Here is a 20,438-nt window from a genome sequence, read left to right on the forward strand (position 1 = left end):
AAGACAAACTCTATGACGAAAACCTGGGACGGCTCAGCAATTTTTGAAGCGCACATTCATACTTTGTGATTTTTATGACAAATCTACATACTGCTTTTATTTTAAAATATTTTTTCAAGTCTAAATGGATTAAAACTGCTGAGTTTTGAGTGTTTTTGTAATCTTGAAGAATTTGGATATTTCTTTGGATTTTGGAAAAATATCTATGTGTCTCTGACAAGCATTGTGATCAGATTTGCAATTTATGTTTTAATAATAATATTCTATTTTTATTTATCTATTTATTTTTCAGAACTGTTTAATTTTGACATTGAATACGTGAATACGTTTTTAGTAAAATTTTTCCTATGGACCATTGGAGCTTTACATTTTGTGAAGGACTAACACCACTGAACTGACTCATGAAACTGCAGCAATATATATATATATATTTTTACCCCTCAACTTTGTCTGAAAATGTAAATTTTTTTTTGTATTTTCTGCAGATATTTTTTCCAAACATGTCCATTCTGGCTTCACCCTCTGCCAATGTTGATCCAGTTGGCTCATCTCAGACTGTCCACTGCTCCTCTACGATCGCCCTCCAGCCTCACATTATGGCTGTCATTCTGATCACTGCCTCTTGTGCCATCATCTCCACCAACCTGCTCGTCGCTGCGGCTCTACTCAAAATCCTCTTCAAAAAGAAGCGTCAAAGTTGGTGCTTTGTGTTGAACTTGGCCGTAGCAGACACATTGGTTGGAGTCGCCATCACAGGTTTAGCCACAGAGGATTTAAACACAGATGGTGCTAACAATAATGCTACACAGAGCAGATCGAACATGGCTCAGAGTCGGGGCAGATGTCTTTTGCGGATGACGTTTGTGAGTTCTCCATGCATCGCTTCCATCATGTCTATGTTCTTGATATCTTTGGACCGTTACGCCGCCATCAAAATGCCCTTAAAGTATGTCAGGTTTTGATGTTTTTTAATTATTACTCTCTGTAGTTCGATATTACCTGTGATCAATAATTAGCATAGTTTTACATCAGTTAAAGCCACAATAAAATGTAGCTTTTTAGCCAAAAAATAGACTAAAATAAAAGTATGTTCTTTTTTCCGGGTTGGGTTTATAGCACTGAAAAACATAGAAAAGTCTGTGGCTTTAAGCCCACGTTCCCATTAAGAGCGTTAATAAGAGAAAAAAAATCATTCTTGAACGCTTGTTTTTTTTTTTTTGAGGCAGTAAATTTGCTCTGTATGCTCCAACTGCAGCTACGCGATGCCTCTGCGTCTGTTGTTTCCATTCTGAAAAATAGCTGACTTGAACCACACAGACTGTATCCAGCAAACAGCCTTTTTTACTTGGCCTCTGCACATTTATTCTATGTTGCCATCTAATATATAGTAATATATTATAAATAGGCCAATTAATTTTCAGTGTATTTAAATGTACAGAGCTGTATCAGTAGAATCAATGACTACAGGAGTCACACGCCAGGTTAAGTCGGCTCGTCTACTCGTCTAACTCATCTACTTTTACTTGCTGGGTTGTGCTGATTCACAATTGTTGATTTGACCAAATTGACTATTTCAAACCTACAAACAGTTTAAGACAGAAAGTGGTTCACCCAAAGGACAAATCCCAGGCCATAAACAAAGTCATTTACTCTCATTTCAGTGTAGTGAAGAGAAACTGGAGAAAGTAAGCAGTCACTCCATAAGAGAACGTACCAACATTGTCGGGAGAGCTCCTCTGGACCTCAGTCTGTCGTACATCTCCATCTCAAATCCACTAACCACTCCTTTGAAGATAGTGAGGGACAGATCTTAGCCAGAGAAAAGAGATGGGTTAAGAAGGGAGTTAAAGAAGGGATTAGGAAAGACAATCCTTCCTTGAACGGGAATGGGGGCCTCAGACATCACCTGTTACTGATTTATAATTCTATTCTCAGACCCAAAGCTAACAAATTAAACAAAAAGAACAATAAAACGAGTACAGTAGGGCCATTAAAGGTTGAATGGAGGCCATTATGGCTGAAACTGTAAACAATAGCTGTTTATAGTTTGTGTAATTAGCTCCTCCTTTCAGATAGATATAAGGCAGTGTCCACCAGCAATCTGACCAGAACTGAAGAAGCGGCTTGGATGAGCAGTGAAACGTCTTCACTCCTACAACGTGTTGTCCAGTTGACAGATTTAGCTTTGGCTTTTACTATGGATCAAACTTGGAGCGACTGAGTTCTAAAACAGAATCCCTCTACCTATGTCATCAACACGGAAAAGTCCATCCAAAATACAGACAAATTATGCTCAAGGAAGGATTTTTCTGACAGTTTAAACCTTCATTTAACAAAATAAAAGTGTTATTATTTCATTTTATTTGTCTAAACATAACTAGTGCATAAATTAGACATGTTTTGGCTTAGTTTACATTATGGTTGCTAGATAACAGTTATGGAATTACCCATGACCAACCAGGAAGCAACATTTTGAAAACCTTAATATAATGATGTTAACTATGCTTTTGTGAAATTGTAGTCTAACATGTACCTGCACTTGTAGGTACGCGCAGAGGTCGGGCAGAGCAGTGGCGTTCTGGGCCCTGGCTTCTCTTTGGGTCTGTGCCTTTGCCTTGGGGTTCATGCCAGGTGAGGAGGAACTCATATTTAGACTGAATGAATGAATGAAAGTGACTGTAGACTTGTTTTGTAGCACTATAGAGTCACATGATTAATCTGGGATTGCTCAGGTTTAAACAGCTTGAGAAAAGACAGGCTGTTCAGTAGAATAATTTAAGATGATTGGTTTAAGCGCCACAACAGCAGAGTGAATAGAGAAATCAGACTTGCTAAATGTACTTGATTGCAAAGCAAAATAGTCCATATTTCAGCTAAAATAGTATCGCCATGTTTGTTTTGGTTTTTTCGGGTGCTTCCTCAAAAACCCACCCCACATTGCAATACTGCCTTGTCAGAGGGGAAAAATAAGTTTAATGCCTTACTATGGAACATTCCAGGCAAAGCAGTCAACAGACCATTCATCATAACAGTTAAGTAATTTCTGTACACTCCTGTGGCAGTGTATGTTCCGGCGCTGCAGTCCGACCTGTACCGTGGCTTCTGTGACTTCTTCTCTGTGATCTACGACGTGGGGATCATTATACTGTACAGCGTCTGCTTCTTCCCCGTGGTCTCTGTGTTCCTCTACATCTACCTGGACATCCTGAAGATCGCATGTTCTCACCAGAGACAGATCCTGGAGGTCAGACAGGCAGGGTCCAGGACCAGTGAGCACGGCAGCACTTCAGACCACCACAACAAGGTACATTTCAAAACCACTGAAACAACAAAATGTAGAACACACAATGTTATTTAAAGTTGTTATATTTTAACAAGTTATATTTAAACAACATGTGACATAGACAACTGTGTTAATGGTGCACTAGGGAAGTTTTATGGAGGATACCAGCTAATGTTCATGGAAATGCTATACTCAGTATGGAACAAATCCATTTTATCATCAGAACAGGAGCCAGCACCCGTAGACATGAATAATCCATTCTAGTCTAGTACAGACTAGTCTGGCTATGCTTCCCTCGTAGGGAGTATTATACCTCTGATGACTTAGGCCAAGTTAACTGAGCTGGCAGTGAGTGCCCTTGGTACAGCACATAAATGCAATTTCTCTCTCACATTGGCTTTATATTGAGCCTGTAAAAACACCTAACAAGTTTTATAATGCATTATTCATTCAGTCCATACTCGGTTATTGTTCTTCTACTGCCCTGGAGCAGACTGACAGAAGTGAGACAGACAGTCTGCACCATTAGCCATCACCAACACTTATACTCACAGATCACATTTACACAAGGCAAGGTGGGTGAAGTGCATTTTGGTAGTAGTAGTGCTGTGTTTTATTCACCCCTGGCGGACTAATAAACAAACATTGTCATTGATCCCTTGTCTCCTTGCAAACACGGCAGTGTGATAATGTTGTATGTCCCTTTTGATCCCACAGCTTAAGAGCCCTTACTGGAGTCACGTCCGGGCCCTGCGCACCGTGGCCATGCTGGTGGGATGCTTTGTGCTTCTCTGGTGCCCCTTCTTCATCACTGGCGTGGTGAAGCTCCTGTGTGGAGGCTGTCAGCTCACGCAGCTCCTTGAGGGGTATCTGTTTCTACTGGGACTGTCCAACTCGCTCCTCAACCCACTGGTCTACGCCTTCTGGCAGAAGGAGGTACGGCAGACGCTCGCTCAAATGTTCTCAGGCTGTAAACGAAAAACTCGACAACAATCAGGGACGGGAGGAAGCGGCCACCATCAACACAACACAAACAGAGACGATGCTAATGCTACGTGTGCAAGTTAACGTGGACTGTCATTGCCCGATTTGGAACAATGTGTTCTGTCATTGCAGCCAAATATTGCTAAGCTTAATAATATAATATATTTATATCAAAGTTTGACAATTTTATATTTCTAACAGATTCTAAGAAATGGAAACAACAACAATCATATTTGACAGAATCAAAGTTCTCTGTTTTACTGAAGTCAGACTTCAGCTTTGCTCTCCTTTTTAATGTTTATTAACAATTTAAATACACAATTTTCATGGACTTTATCAGTAAAGCAGTTTTTATTCTTTTATTTATATAGAGTAAATTTAATCAAATTAATCTCAAAACTGGTTTGCCCTAAGCATTGTTACTATAGCAACTTAACTGCTTGCACCAATTTCACCTAAGTATCTGGGCATGCTCAGTTTGAAAAATGGTGCCAAATCGGATAAAGCTCCAGATCTGGCAATGACATGGACTATGAAACAAAAGTTTGACATGCTTTAATTAATGCCATTCCAAGGAGATATTTTTGTTTGTATAAAACAGCAAAATGGAGGTTTAGTGCAAAAAACAGTGTCCCAGTGTGTTCTTATTTTTCAATAGCAAATCAAATATATATTAGATTTTACAAGTTCGGTTAGGGTTAAAAAATGGAGTTCTGTTTTACATTACAGTGGGAGATTTAGCGAGATCAGTTATTTGGTATTACAAATGATGAATGAGTTGCACTGTGGTAGTGTTCCAAATAAGTGATCATGGGCCCATTTCCGTCTCCATTGACTCCAACTCACTTTCTACTGCACCATCTGAGTGAAAGTCCACCTCACTCTTCTCAGACATTCTCTCTCTGCTTCCACCTCCCACTCAGAGAAACAGCCTGACCCAACTTGGTGCTCCTGCTCCTCAATCCTGTCTGCCTGGTCTCTCTCCTCCAGCTCTGAACCTGTTCTAGTGCTTCTCATCTGTTACTTCAGCCTCTTCAGAGCTAGACTCGTAGCTTTGTGTAAGGCCTCCTCTTTGGTGGCTCTAGACAGAGTCACTTCCACATCTCCACGTTTCAACTTGGCATAGTAGGCAAGGCAAGGCAAGAAAGTTTATTTGTATAGCACAATTTGTACACAAGGTAATTCAAAGTGCTTTACAGAATAAGAAAGGCATTAAAATCACACAAATCAAAACATAAATAATCACAAATAATCATCATAAATTTACCATTAAAAGAGAAGAGTGCAGAATAAAAACCTTTCAGTCATATGCACAGCTAAACAGAACCGGTTTGAGCCTGAATTTAAACATTGTCAAAGTAGAGGCCTGTCTCACATCTTCAGGAAGACTGTTCCAGGTTTTAGCTGCATAAAACTTAAATGCTGATTCCCCATGTTTAGTCCTGACTCTGGGCACCAGCAGGAGGCCGGTCCCTGAAGTCCTCAGAGTGTGAGATGGTTCATATGGCACTAACATGTCGGAGATGTACTTTGGACCAAGGCCATGGAGAGACTTATACACAAGTTGTGGCCTCCATCTGCACCTCCACCTGGTGCTCCTCAGTGAAATGGAGCAGGGCCTGGATTGGGGACTTAATTGGGGACTTTGACATTCTCTGTTTGGAGTTTTTGACAAAATTTTGTTGGGCTTCGTTTTGCTTCTAAAAATACAGGCAATTGATATTTAAAGGCCTTCTCTGCGTAGTAGTAGTAGTAGTAGTAGGGGTAGGAGCAGTAGTAGCAGTAGGTAGGGTAAGTTGGTTGCAGGCTAACCAACATCAAGTCTGCCATATGGGATTCATTAGGTAACTCTCTCCCCGTACTTTGGTGTTTGACTGGGCGTCATCAGAATAATCTATGTAAACCTTTTATAAATTAGACCCCAGAGCTCAAAATACTTCCACTTAGTGAGTGTTTGGAGCCAACCACCCCCACTCGCTTCACTTCTTATTGAGTAATCTAACCTACCTTAATGACTGAGTGACGGGTTTACACAGATATCTGCCTTAATGTTGACATTACGGGCCGTCTTGTGCGTCACTACTGTCTGGAGATGATCTGCCATTGAAGGTGACATAAATATTGATCGGGATGGCCTCCGGTTAACTCTACATTGGTGGGGACATGTCCTCCAGTCCAATGTAAAGTTACACCTATGAGAAGAATTGTCAAAAAGACTAAAATATAAACTGACTAATACAAGAATCATATTACAGAATAAGTTTTTACAGATCTAAATTACATAATCAGCTGTTTTTATGCAGAATAAGACAGGAGATTTTTATTGTACTTCAAAAATTACTGCCTTTGTGATTTACTAAATTGTGTCCATTTTGATTCAATCTTGCCCTGCTAGATTAGACCTTATTTTTCTCTCTCTTCTCCACAAACTAATAAATGGAAAAGGCTGCTTCCCTCAGAGTCACAGATCAGGCAGGGACCAAAGGAGATTGTTTACAATGGGATAAGCCTGTGCTCATGGGAACTTCCTACATCTTGATATGTGCGCTGTGTTTTACGTGTCAGCACACTCGATCAACAAACCGCTCGCACTCCGACATTTACCTAAGCTGTCGCAGCGCACTCTCTCAGCAGACAAATGGAGTCGATTACCCAGAGTGCTTTGTGACGAAGCAGATGTAACATGCAGTGTAAGCTAATCGTGTCATGATCATAAAACTGTCTCAAATGAATGGCTGCTGGGAAAATTCTCTGATCAAAACACAATTCCTTTTATTAGACTAATGTTTTTGTCACTACGGTCACACCAAGGGCCTGTACCTATTTTTTCCCCATGTATTTGGGCAAAACGCCCTGTAACGCCCTGTAGATATATTCTATAAACAGCTCTTGAAGTCAAATATGCAGCTCTTGAGGTCAACATCCATAGGTCAGGTGAAATGTAAACATCGATCGATCCATCCATCCATTTTCTTCCGCTTATCCGGGGCCTGGTCGCGGGGGCAGCAGTCTAAACAGGGACTCCCAGAATTCCCTCACCCCAGACACGTCCTCCAGCTCCTCCGATGGGACCCCAAGGCGTTCCCAGGCCAGCCGAGAGACATAGTCCCTCCAGCGTGTCCTGGGTCTTTCCTGGGGCCTCCTCCCGGTGGGACATGCCCAGAACCTCCCTCAGGAGGCATCCTGAGCAGATGCCCGAGCCACCTCAGCTGGCTCCTCTCGACGTGTAGGAGCAGCGGCTCTACTCCGAGCTCCTCCCGTGTGACTGAGCTCCTCACCCTATCCCTAAGGGTGCGCCCAGCCACCCTGCGGACGAAACTCATTTCGGCCGCTTGTATCCGCGATCTTGTCCTTTCGGTAATGTAAACATAAAAGTTTAAATATTTAGTTAACAAAATGAAAGTGGCACTGTGTAACTTTTATGAGGGAGAGTCTGGCACCTGCTTGTCATCATGTTAATGCTCTGACCTGAAATCTTCCACATATTGAACCTGGCAATCACGGAAACAATGCATATTTTCATTGTGTTTTATCAATAAAACCACCTGTAATTAAGAGAAAATGCAAGATAAGTATAATGCCATACTGTGGAACATTCCAGGTACAGCAGTAGCATCTCCATAGACACATGCAGGTGGCCAGAAAAGCTACACAGTGTGCTTTAAAATAATAATGTGAAATATTTGAACACTGAAATTAAAATCAGACTCAGAGATTTCATTTGATACTCAAAGGACAAAACTTTTATTAACAAACTGCTGCTAATTGAAACCAAAGGCACATTTACAAAGGAATGGTCTCCACACGTCTGTACATTTATACTACACGTTTAAAACTATTTATAATCTAACTGAGGTAGATCATGATGGAAAATACAATGAAAACTGGCCATGTGCATTGTTTTAGGCTCCATAGCTCTACTGCATAAAAGGGGTATGTATGTGAATCTATGCAATTCATCTCACTATAACATTTAAGGCAAATCTGATGCAATGAGAAAATATTTATCTTAAAGAGAGGGTATTACGCAAAATTTACTTTTTGAAGCGTTCTGTCAAGTTATAATGCTGTTCCTTCATCAAAAACATCCATGCATGTTTGAGTAATTTGATGATCTCTCCTGGGCCCTTATGGTTAGTCCTGTACAAGGCTCCGCCCACAAGCCTACCTCACACATTTTTACATAATATACAAAAGCATGATACAAAACTACAACTCTGTTCCACTATGGAGTACAAAAAGCCAAGGGAGGGGGTTCACAGAGCATCAAAAACAAAAGTGAAACTTGTAAAACAAATATAGCGTTTTGAAATCAATAAAAGGTAACCTGGTGATATAAATGTTAGGTGTTAACAGTTAACCCTAGCCCTTAAAGGTGTAATATCCCCTCTTTAAAGAAAACATATTGTGCTTGTTACCTGTTATGTAGTTATAATCCAAATTCCAACAGTGTTTTACTATTGTTATAGTAGATACCGTAAATTGCAATGAATTTTGAGAGAAAAAGGGGTGGGAGAGAAAAACTGCATTACCGTGATTATACAGTAGTATACTGTCATGTACATTGGGAAAATTAGCAATACCAAATAAAAAAACATATTTTAACTGTACTACTGTAAATCCCCCTGTGCATCCTGGGAAAGACACTGCTTTGAAAAAGAGCAGGAAAATCAGAGTGAAAGATGTTGGCCCGTCCTATGGATGGGATGGCTGCACATCACACTAGCAAGCAGCTGATTTTTTTTTTTTTTTTTTTGTTTGCGCCAAAATAGCTATGTGACTCTGCTGAATCCTACCTATATAGGCGGTTAAGAAAATAAAAGCATACAACATAGTAAGTATAGAGCCCTAGGCGTGTACCGGTGGGGGTGAAAATGGGTAAATCAGATCAAAGGCTTGTTGAATACAGGAGAATAAAGATTACTGAAATGTGCATGAATCACTCTACATACAACTTGAGAGGGTAATGAGAAGGGAAACAACTATAACGTGGTTGAAAGCTCTGAAAAGCCAATTTAGCAGAATAGATCTCATTTAATTATTTTTCTGTCACTGATTATTTGACTTCTTAGACAGTCCGTCCGTGAATAAAATACTAATGTATGCCAGGCTTTCTTAGATAATGTTTAGCTTGGGTTTAGCTCTGTTGAATCCAGAAGTTCAAAGGCCAAACTCTGTTGTTGTGTTGGACATCAGATGCACTGTTTCTTCTTGGCTCTGATGGGGATGAAGAAGGGGTGCCACAGCGCCTCCTCCAGGGTAATCCTACGCACTACATCGTACTGGAGCATCAGTGAGAGCAGGTCAAACAGCTGCCGCTCATCATCTCTGCTGCACTGCATGTACTCCTGAAAACACACAACATAGATGTCATTAAGAGGAGTAACACATCGCATTAATCTAAAATCAAATTCTTACTCTAATTCATCATTAAACCTATCCATCTCTAGGGAGACAATCAGACTTTAGACTTTATTGTCCTTGAGAAATTATTTTTCAAAAGGAATGTGATGGCTGAGGGGATCATGTTTCTGTAAACCAGCCCCTCCTGAGTGCCCCATACCTCCTTTCTTAGGGCAAAAATGTTTTGTAACGTAAACTAGGTATTGTTTTAGTACTGGTATCTAAATACATTGATAGATGATTCCCAGACATAATAATAATGATAATAATAATAATACATTTTATTTGAAAGCGCCTTTCAGGACACTCAAGGACACTGTACAAGACAAAGTTAAAAACACATATTTACAGATAAAACAGAGATACAAAACTGGATGATGGTGAGCCCATAGATCGTTATCACGCAATTCAATAGTCAGATATGTCTTTTTTCAGTGAGTTCTGACCTTCAGTGGTTTACAGTGTTTGTGGATGTAAGTGTCTCTGGAAATGTCCTCCTCCAACTTCAGACGCTCATTGTGGACATAGTGCTGCTTTCTGCCAAACACAAACAGTGTTACAAATGTACCTAGTTTGCACTAAACTTGCCAAAAAATGACTAGGAACAGTAGATAATTCTATTAAAACATCATATAGTTTAATAACAAAATACTGCTGTGTTTTGTTCCACTTTGAAAACCCTGTATCCAGTGTACTTAAGCTAAATGTGTCTTCCCCCTGCACAGATACACTGTATAAACAGCTTTTGACATGAAAATATGTCTACTGTCTATGGTCTGTATCTAATTAGAAAATGTTTTATTGTCCGATAATCAGGAAGTGCTTGTTAGTATCCCAGAGGTTATTGGCTGTACCGTCACAGCAAAACTCTGCTTTGGTCTCTGAAAATTGTGAAGAGCACTTGTAAAACTCAAAACTCATAATAATTAGGATGTTCAGAATGCATAGAGTTAGTGAGGAATAATGCTGGACCACTGCAAACCATTTAAAATAGTTCTGTTTTTCAGGTTTTTAAAGCTGTAAAAATCTGATAGAGCACGTTTAAAGCTTGTGTTACTTTGTCTGTTTAAGCAGGTGAGCAGGGATCGGACCCAGGACTCTCTCCATCATGGCCAGATGCTCCTGACTGTCATGAGTCTGAAAAACAAAATGTGTCACAACAATGAAGCATGACTATGACAGACAGAAATTTTCAAGAAATACCCACAAACTTTTTTCATAGCAATTTTGTTAACTTAGCCTACTGTGAAAACTTACTACCAGATGGTAAACGCATTCAACTCAAATATAGCTTTTACTGAAAACAATTGTAATGCTGATTTGTTCTTAATTACAAAAACATTGGACATTTATTTATATTTTGGTGTTTTTTAATATTTGTTTGAATTGTATTTCTTTACATGATGTATCCCCTCTTGTTATGATGAATTACCACACAAAATACCCCCACTGGAAACAAATTGTGAAGTGTGCTCAAAGAAATACAAACAGAAAGCACAGACTGCATTAATAAGATGACTTTTTTACCGGGAAAAGTGTCCGCCCAACATAGAACTCCATCAGAACACAACCGAGACTCCAGACATCACACGACTGGTTCCACCCAAGATCTGGATAAACATAATCACACATCAGTTTATGATCATATTTTATCGTTTTATCGCATTTTTGTTTCAGAGATTTTTACCAAGAATGACTTCTGGAGCGCGGTAATGCCGGGTGGACACCAGAGACTCGTGATATTCGTGGTCAAATGTTGCGGTGCCAAAATCCACCACTTTCACATCAATGCTCTTCAACTTCTTTTCATCACGCTGCTGCAAAACAAAATAAAACAGTGTATTAAAAAGATAAAGAGGAGGTATTGCACTTCTATGGCGTATTAACCATAGATTGTCGCCCCTCTCTCTGTAACTGCTGCCGTCAGACTCATCATTTTGCTCTTAAAATGTTCGTGTTAACCCGCTCTACATGATCCTGGTCTTTCTATTCCACTATTGTGTCTGTAAACCAACATATGAACATTAATAACAGACAAATCATACGACTTCTTTCCCAGAGGTTGCTCCTGCTAGCGTTAGAAACAGCTCTGATTGACAGCAGATTGGATTTTTGGTTACTATAATTCTCATAGTTAGAATTCCAAATATGGACCTCGGCTCTAAATTCGCCCCATAACAGCGAGCAATGATCTTCAATTGAACCAAACGCTATAGGTGACATCACACTCTCTTAGTCCACTTCTTTGTACAGTCTATGGACTATTAACTGCCAGCACATCACATATTTAGACCACCATGTTACGTTTTGTTGTTTTGAAATGTTATATTTGCTGAAAACAACGCATTAACATGTTTTATGAGTTTTGTTTTAGATGCTCTGCTCTCCCCTCACTTTGCTCTCTGTGCCAAGTCACTCCCCCTTCAGAGTGACATTACAACACAATCAGCGTGCGTCCCACTAATGAAATTGCTGCACATCACATCAGGTTTGTGAAGTTGTAGTATATTGCTTTGAATAATGCTTTTGTGTATTTATGAAAAATTTATTATTTTGGTTATTACTCAGCCTATTATACGTTACCGAATAAATTTTTTTTAGATGCGTACTGTGTTTTCGTTGTATTCCAGGTTGAAGTCAGAGGAGACGAGCAGAATGTTCTCTGGCTTTAGGTCTGTGTGCGTCAGTTTGTTTCTGTGAAGGACTGAAGAAAAAATACATTAGATTTCTCTGCTGTAATTTAAAATTGTAACTAATCATTTTTAATTTCTAAATCCAGTCTGGTAAAACTTGTGCAACTAGAACTCTGCTAATGTCATAATGTAATCTAATCAGCTATGTTGTTTTAATGAAACTTATTTTGGAATCATTTGAAAAAAAAAGAATAAAAAACCTGAATTTTACTATTGGACCGAGAAGTATGCCCACTATTTTATCGATTTGACTGAATTTCTTTGGATTATAATGTGTATAAAAAATATGTGTAAAAAAAAAACATGTCATACAATTAAAACAGCTTTATGTTTGTTTCACTGTTTGTTACGCATTATCAGTATTATAAGTAAACAAAAAATCACATAAACTCACTGTAAGAGCGGGGTTTTCTATTTTTCTCATGAATACGTTGCTGTTCAAAGCCTGCATTTGATGATGAAATTCCACAATGTATTCCTGTCAAGTTGTATATTGTGGCAGGTCTCATCCCAGCTTGAATGAAAAAGTAACTGCACTGGAATAGTTACTAAAATATTGTACTTTTGGTGTGTATTTAGTTACTTCACAATACTGTCCATAATCGGCACAGTACTTCAGACTCACATTGTCGCCTTGTACAATCTAAACAGCCTGAGTTGGCGCACTCACAGGAGACGGCTCTGAACAGCTGGAAGGCCATGTGTCGGATCTGCTCCAGGCTGAAGGGGGCGTAGTGGTTCTGCTGCAGAAACTCGCAGGTGCTCAGTCCCAACAGCTCAAACACAATGCAGATGTGTCCCTCGTGATTGAACCAGTCCTGCATCCGAACACACGCACTGCACAGACACACACACATAGAAGGCATGTTTAAATCTCCAGGAGTGGGTAGACTACAGTATTTATGAACGGAAATTCTACAGATATATTGTATAAGCAGCTCTTGAAGTCAAAATAAGTCCATTGTGTACTGTCTGCATCTAATTATAAAGTGTTTTATTTTCAGATAATCAGGAAGTGCATATTAGTTGTTGTTGTTAGCTTTACTCCAGTAAGTGAGGAATAACTTTGGACCATTGCAAACCATTTAAAATTAACTTGTTCTGTTTTTCACATTTAAAAAATTTAAAAGTCAGGTACAGAGCCTTTAAGTATAAGTGCACATAGAAAGGGAAAACACTTAAATACAATCAAACATATCACATAAAAACTACTACTAAGTAAAAGTATTTCACACAGATTTTAAGAATTATTAAAGCGTCAATATGATGAGCTTGAAGAGTAACCAAAGCTTTTCTCAAGTAGACATGTATAGTTATACTCAAATATATATCAAATGTAAGGGATATGAAAACTACTACAAGAAGTAAAGTTTATTAAGAAGTGACTCAAGTAAATGTTTGCTGGAGCACTCAGACACAGGGACAATAACTATGTAAACTATTCACATTGACTCATTCAGGATTTCCAGACACACAATTGATCCTTTGCAGCTGATGTCATCACCATTACCTGGAGGTGTGGTGGTAACTGTAGGCTCTGCTCTGTCTGAGGTTTTATTAGACTTTAATCTGGGCTTTATTTTTACACAATCTGACAATAAAGAACTGACTTAGCTGGAACTACAACATGATTTGTGCTGTAAATTTTGTGTGTAAGTCTCTCACACAAAATTAAAGTCACAAGCTAGTTAGCCAACAGTTTTTCAGTTAGTCACGCTCACCTTTTATATTGAAAAAAACAGACCATCGTATTGATCACAGGTTCCTGAAAATGTCTCGTTTAAATCCATTCTGTGTTTTTTCTCGTTTTCACAAGTTTTTACAATCTTTTTTGACAGTGTTTGCTAATGTGTGCATTGTGTTCCCATTGTAACCCCTAACCATTAGAGACACATGGTCACACATGGTAAATGATCATTTTATATAGCGCTTTTTCACCTTCAAGGCACTCAGAGTGTTTTACATCAAGGAACCACTCACCCACTCACACACACATTCACACCAGAGTACACAGACATTGGGGGTGATGGGGGTTAAGTGTCTTGCCCAAGGACACAATGACAGTATTCATCTGTGGGAGCTTGAATCCAACCTGTGGGTCAATGGATCTGACCACTCAACCAATGATGTTTATGTTGAGAGTGGGATTCGAACCACCAGCCTTTGGATCAATGGACAAACTGAGCTAATGTCACCCAGATGATACAGTAGAGTACATGTAGAACACCCCCAGCATGATATCATTGCAAAGTATCAATAGTGTCACTTTTGTATAACTATTATCACAAAAGTTTTACTCACAAAATGTTGTCATCGTCCAAAGAGTTAATCTCCTCCAGAACTGCGATTTCAGACCGAGCCACTTCACTGAAACAGTCGATGTTCCTTACGATTTTCACAGCCACGTATTCATTTCTGAGGAAAACAGAATATATGGGATAAATGTTTTAATATTGTTTTATTATTGATATGTGGATTATTACAATCATCAAACCCCATGTTGAGATATTAAAGTCCGACTCACTTGTGTCGATCGAGGCACTTGGCGACTTTACCGAAGGCTCCTTTTCCCAAAGTGGATACAACCTCATCTGTAGAAAACAGAGATACATGTAAACAGTATAGATTCATTACAGGGCCTCACTAGGCATAAAAAGTTCATTTATACTTTGCAGCCCTGGGGTGTTGAAGCTAACTAGAGGCATTGCTCTGTCTGAAGGTCTTCTACTCAAGTTAGACTTTAATCTGAGGTTATTCATGCTGTTAAACACGTCCCTCTTAAATAGCATTAGAGTCACAAGACAGCTAGCATTGGCCAACAATTTTTCAGTCACTCTCATTGATGTTGTTTGGATCACAGGCTCACGGAAATGTGTTGTTTAATCCATTTTGTATTTTTGTATTTTTGGAGACTATCTAAAAACTTATCAGGCTGTGTTTGCTTATGTGTGCATTGTGAGAACTGCTGAAAATTCCACCATAGCCATACATGCAGAACACTCCCAGTGTGATGTCACTGCAAGGTTGGTACTTAAATGTTTGAGAATTACTGTCATACATCTCCCATTGAGCAACAGTCCCTCTTGGTAAGCCAGATGCCCTTCCTCGTCACTATAGTCACCGCTCTCTGCCCTTTGACCTCTCTTTGACGACAGGAGAGATGTCCATGTTCAGATCCATTGTGGTCGATAAAAACAGGAAGCAGAGGAAAATATCACCAAGGTTGGTTGTTATTGCTTTACCTGAAATGTTTTTTTGTGATTGAGGTGCTGTACCTGATTTTTACTGTCTTAACAACATGAAAGACAGAACATGTTCATTTTAAACGGTTTGCAGTGGTCCAAAGTTATTCCTCACTCACCTTGTGCATCCTAATTCACTGTGATGAGTTTATAATCGCTTTCCTATGAGACTAGTGCAGAGTTTTGCATTGAAGATGCACAAAACAAATAAGAACATAAGTCTATATAAAACATTAAAAACAGGTCCAGGTATGAGTATAAATGTTTTTTACCAGATTATTAAACTGCATTTGTGGCACCAAAGAATCCAATTTTGCATGACCTTGAAATATATTCAATTTTTAGGAAGAAAAACAGCCAAAAGCCCTTTTTCCCATCTCAGCTCTGGTGTGGCTAGTCCTTATACTTAAACAATCATGTGATCTTGTAATAAATGTTCCTGTATCAATGATTAACAAGCAAGTGAGATATTCCGGGACTCTGTGAAGTACTCCCTTACAGATACATTTCATACAGTGTTCTCTTTTGGCAGATAGCAATGGCCAAATTACTTTTTCATAGAGAGTACAGTGAACGTGAAATAATACGTTCAAATAGATAATGTGAGTATGTTTCTGTTTATGTTTAGCACTTTGACAGATGTAAAGCGCTATATAAATACATTTGGTATGATATCTTACATAAGGCTCATGGTATTAATGGTGTAAGGCTGAGAGGTATTGTTTGTTATTGTAGATGGCTGTGCATACCTGTTCAGTAGCGTCTGCGGTGCTCTCTGTCAGCTCTGCCTTGATGCAGTCTGTTTTATGAGGCTTTGAGGCTGGGGACATGTCATCAGTGCCGGGGTCTGTGGGACAAATAGAGTGTGGACATTATAGACACAAATAGACACTCCTCTACACCATGTGCAGACAGGACAGTGTCAGTGGAGTCATGTATGTAATGTAATGATGTGGAATCATAAGCTATATATAAAATGGACATAGTCGCCGCATTCCAAATAGGAAGTGAGCATGGGCACGATTTGGCTCCATCGACCTTGGCTCCAATTCACTTTCTATTGACCATCACCCCTCTCTCTGTAACTGTTGCTGTCAGGCTCATCATTTTGGTCTTAAAATTGCTCATATTAATCCAATCCACTCCATATGAACATTGATAACAAACCAATCAGGCACCTTCTTTCCCAGAGGTCGTTCCGCTAGCGTTAGCAACAGGTTTGACTGACAGCGTTACTAAATGCCTGTCCTGTGCCAAACCAGTGAAGTGGGTGGAAAAGGGTCATGTAACTTCAACACCTTCACTATGGATTAACTTTTTGGTTGCTACGATAGATGTACTCTGATTTCCAAAAATGGTCTCTGCTTGCAGACTAGCCGCTATAACTGCTAGCCTTGACTGGCTTCATTGGTTTGGAGCTGAACACTATGGGTGACGCCACACTCCCTCAGTACACTTCTTTATACAGTCTAAGGTCTACGGCCAGTCAGAAAGCTTGCCATGTTGCCAAAAGTTACTGTGCTCCAAATTTTCGCCAAAAGCACGAGCTGTGATTAGTTTATCCACAACAACTATATGAAGAACTGATTAAAAACATCTCAGAACAGTTACAGTTTGGCACACAAATGTACATGAGCCTAGAGTGATTGTTTATTGTCACAGTAAATACAAATCTAATGATTAATTCAAATTATTTGTTTGCATTCCCACAGCACTTTCTTTGTGGTTTCTTTGTGGTTAAGTGGGATCGTGCTCATTTCAGTGGAGAATTTGAGAAAAGTTTTGCCGCTAAAATCTGACATAAAGTAGGTTGTTTTTTGTTAAAATGTTAAATGTTCATGTGCACCATCAAGTCAACACTGCATCGATTCTCTGGGAGGCTTTAAAACTGCTTTTTAGTCCCTATAGACCTTATTTGCTGTCAAGATCGGCAGCCCCAATGAAAAATAATACAACTTCAATGACGATGGTGGTGGTGCCCATGGCAACGTCCAGATCAGGTGGACAGGACTGTGGTCGACTAGAGATGTCAAGATGACTGACTGATAATTAGGGCTGAAGCAATTAGTCAGAATAATATAATAATAAATAATCAACTACTACAATAATTGTTAACGATTTTAATAATCGTAATTGTTATCTGGACAATGCAGACACAACACGACAAAACACCTTTTATAACAAAGACAGTGGCATTATTAAAGTAAGCAAAAAGAAAAAAAAAAAGAACTGTGAATTAATTATAGACAAATCCACAATCCACTAAATATTTTTTTTTACCTAGAAACCTTTAGTGTGTTTTATTTTTGTTTTACGTTAAAAATGCATTAATACAAATGATAAGAAATTGTGTGACTAGTCCAATGACTGAAAAATAAACGCTGACTATTGATAAACGATTATTCAAGTTACAAAATAACTGTAAAAATGAAAAATAATCAGGATTTTAGGAGCAAAATAGCTTAATTCATCCAACTAAATGTGTTTTTTTTTTTTTTACTGTCTGAAAGTTTGATTTGATAAAACTACTGGAATAGTGCCTAAAGAATTAACAACTTTTTTCCAGCATACTAACAGAAACATGTGGTTATAATGAATACAAACTGACGCAGAAATGCTCAGATTTAGATTTAAAAACAGCAGGAGTCCAGAGGTCTCCCACAAAACCGAGAATTCAGAATCATGTGTTTTATTAAGCTTAAGAGTGGACTTACTAAAGAAGGATTCATCAAACAAGTGTGAATAAAGCAAAATATAACTCTCTGTACGTTTTTGATAAGGAAATGGTATTAGAGTCAATTCTGCATCAGAGGTGGGTAGTACTCAGTTACAATTACTTGAGTAACTTTCTGAATTACAATTTCTTTAGAGTGTTTTTCTAGTAGCATACATTTACTCTTACTTGAGTAAAAGTTTTGGCAACTCTACAAGTCTACAAGTGACAAAAGCTTTAAGTCGACAATGTGAAATGATTTGAACATTTGTGTTTCTTGCACAGCTTCTTCAGATATGATTTTGTTTTTTCTCATTTTTGTGTCTGTCTTTTGAAAATACCGCATTTTGTGCATTATATAAGAATTTGGCTTTGGTTAACTTCAAATTGTAAATCAGATGTTATATCTCAACAGCTACTCTTTAAGTTACTCTTTCCCCAAATACTTTTTTACTCTTACTTAAGTCATTTCTTGGACCACTACTACTTCTGCTCGAGTAATATTATTTTGTTAATGTTAACACTACTTTTACTTGTGTACAATTTATGGCAACTCTACCCACCTCTGTAGTGCATAATACACTGCTTGGCCAAAAAAAAGTCGCCACCAAAAAAAAAGGTAACACATTCTCATATTTGGTTGTTCTGCCTTTCGCTGGCATTCACTGTGGCATTGTGTCGATTTTGCTTCTGCAATGTCACAAGATTTATTTCCATCCAGTGTTGCATTAATTTTTCACCAAGATGTTGCATTGATGATGGTGGAGTCTGACGCTGCACAAAGCCTTCTCCAGCACATCCCAAAGATTCTCAATGGGGTTAAGGTCTGAACTCTGTGGTGGACAATCCATGTGTGAAAATGATGTCTCCCTGAACCACTCTTTCACAATTTGAGCCCGATGAATCCTGGCATTGTCATCTTGGAATATGCCCGTGCCATCAGGGAAGAAAAAATCCATTGATGGAATAACCTGGTCATTCAGTATATTCAGGTGTCAGCTGACCTCATTCTGCTGAACCTAGACCAGACCAACTGCAGCAACTACAACCTATTTGCTTAGTTAAATCCAGGTGGCGACTTTTTTTTTGTCTCCTTAAAAGAAAAAAAAATAAGGATATGTTTTACCTGCAGTTAATTCACTCTGGTCGTTTTGGCCCATTTTTCTGGGTCGACCTTTGGTGTTCCTCAGCCTCTGCCCAATCTGAAGACAACTGAAACAAGAGACAGAAAATAATAAAAATAAAACCACACACCTATATATATTTTTCACAAATTTGACATGTACACATAAGTATTCCATCAAAAAGTTGACTTGGAGTGTGGGTTCAAACTCCAGTCCCAGTTTGAGCCAGATGGTCCAGATGAACACTTTAGTTTTAGTTTAGGTTTAGTTTAATTCAAGTCCTGGTTTAGTTCAGGTTTAGTACCAGTTTAGTCCCAATTTTGATGTAGTGTGTAAGTGTGAATGTCCTTATGTGTTTCCATTTGTCCCAGATTGTGCATGATTTTAAATTTGAATTAGAAAAAAATTTACTAAATATGTATGTTAATTTAAGTATTGATTGAGTATTGTTGATTTTGAGTTTATTGGTTTCAGTAATTGGGAAAAAAAAAAAAAAAAAAAAAAAATCTTGAATGAAATGGAGGAAAAAAAAATTCTGAATTTTAAGTGATGTACAAATTCCTTTTAAAATTCTGGTTTGGGTTTACCTGAAATCTCTGCTTGAGTCTCTGGTTTGGTTTTGACGTCGGGTTAGTCCTGATCTAGTTCTGACTTAGTCCTGGTCTGGTCCTCCTCTGTTCTGACCGTGGTCCAGTTAACGCAGGTTTGTCCAAAGGGTTAAAGACACTCCCTCTTCTCTGTTTTCAAATCTATTCATAGTTAAGACCCACGACCTCCGGACCTGCTCCTGCTCTGGGTTTTCCTGGTTCCTTTTCCTGCCCTGTGGGATGCATTACGTCCCTTTAACCTTCAGCAAGACCCCGGGGACAAATTAAGACAAAGCACTTTCAGCAAAAAAAAAAAAAAAAGAAGAAATGCAGTGAATGAATGTAATGTAGTTATCAACACCACAGGTACAAAACAATAGGTTGGCTTCACATGACATCCTTTAGTTTA

General features: G+C 38.7%; 2 protein-coding genes across 2 annotated transcripts; one reads left to right on the forward strand and one right to left on the reverse strand.

The window, feature by feature from the left end:
• The first annotated feature begins 596 nt into the window (after nt 1–596).
• On the forward strand, nt 597–4,351 carry LOC117381663 (glucose-dependent insulinotropic receptor). Its single transcript, XM_033978656.2, has 4 exons — nt 597–946; nt 2,546–2,631; nt 3,063–3,304; nt 4,001–4,351. The coding sequence occupies exons 1-4, from the start codon at nt 597–599 to the stop codon at nt 4,349–4,351; spliced, it is 1,029 nt and encodes a 342-aa protein (XP_033834547.1).
• A 5,032-nt stretch (nt 4,352–9,383) lies between these two features.
• LOC117381665 (dual specificity protein kinase CLK4-like) lies at nt 9,384–20,115 on the reverse strand. Its single transcript, XM_033978657.2, has 13 exons — nt 20,030–20,115; nt 19,445–19,530; nt 16,355–16,452; nt 15,422–15,506; nt 14,888–14,954; nt 14,665–14,778; nt 13,034–13,200; nt 12,280–12,374; nt 11,358–11,487; nt 11,198–11,280; nt 10,728–10,807; nt 10,117–10,207; nt 9,384–9,615 (listed from the first exon to the last, which is right to left on the reverse strand). Exons 2-13 carry the CDS (start codon nt 19,476–19,478, stop codon nt 9,460–9,462), a joined length of 1,200 nt encoding a protein of 399 aa, XP_033834548.2. The 5' UTR covers nt 19,479–19,530; nt 20,030–20,115; the 3' UTR covers nt 9,384–9,459.
• Between the last annotated feature and the right edge of the window lie 323 nt (nt 20,116–20,438).

The sequence above is a fragment of the Periophthalmus magnuspinnatus genome, chromosome 14 (assembly GCF_009829125.3).
Source record: "Periophthalmus magnuspinnatus isolate fPerMag1 chromosome 14, fPerMag1.2.pri, whole genome shotgun sequence".
NCBI lineage: Eukaryota > Metazoa > Chordata > Actinopteri > Gobiiformes > Gobiidae > Periophthalmus > Periophthalmus magnuspinnatus.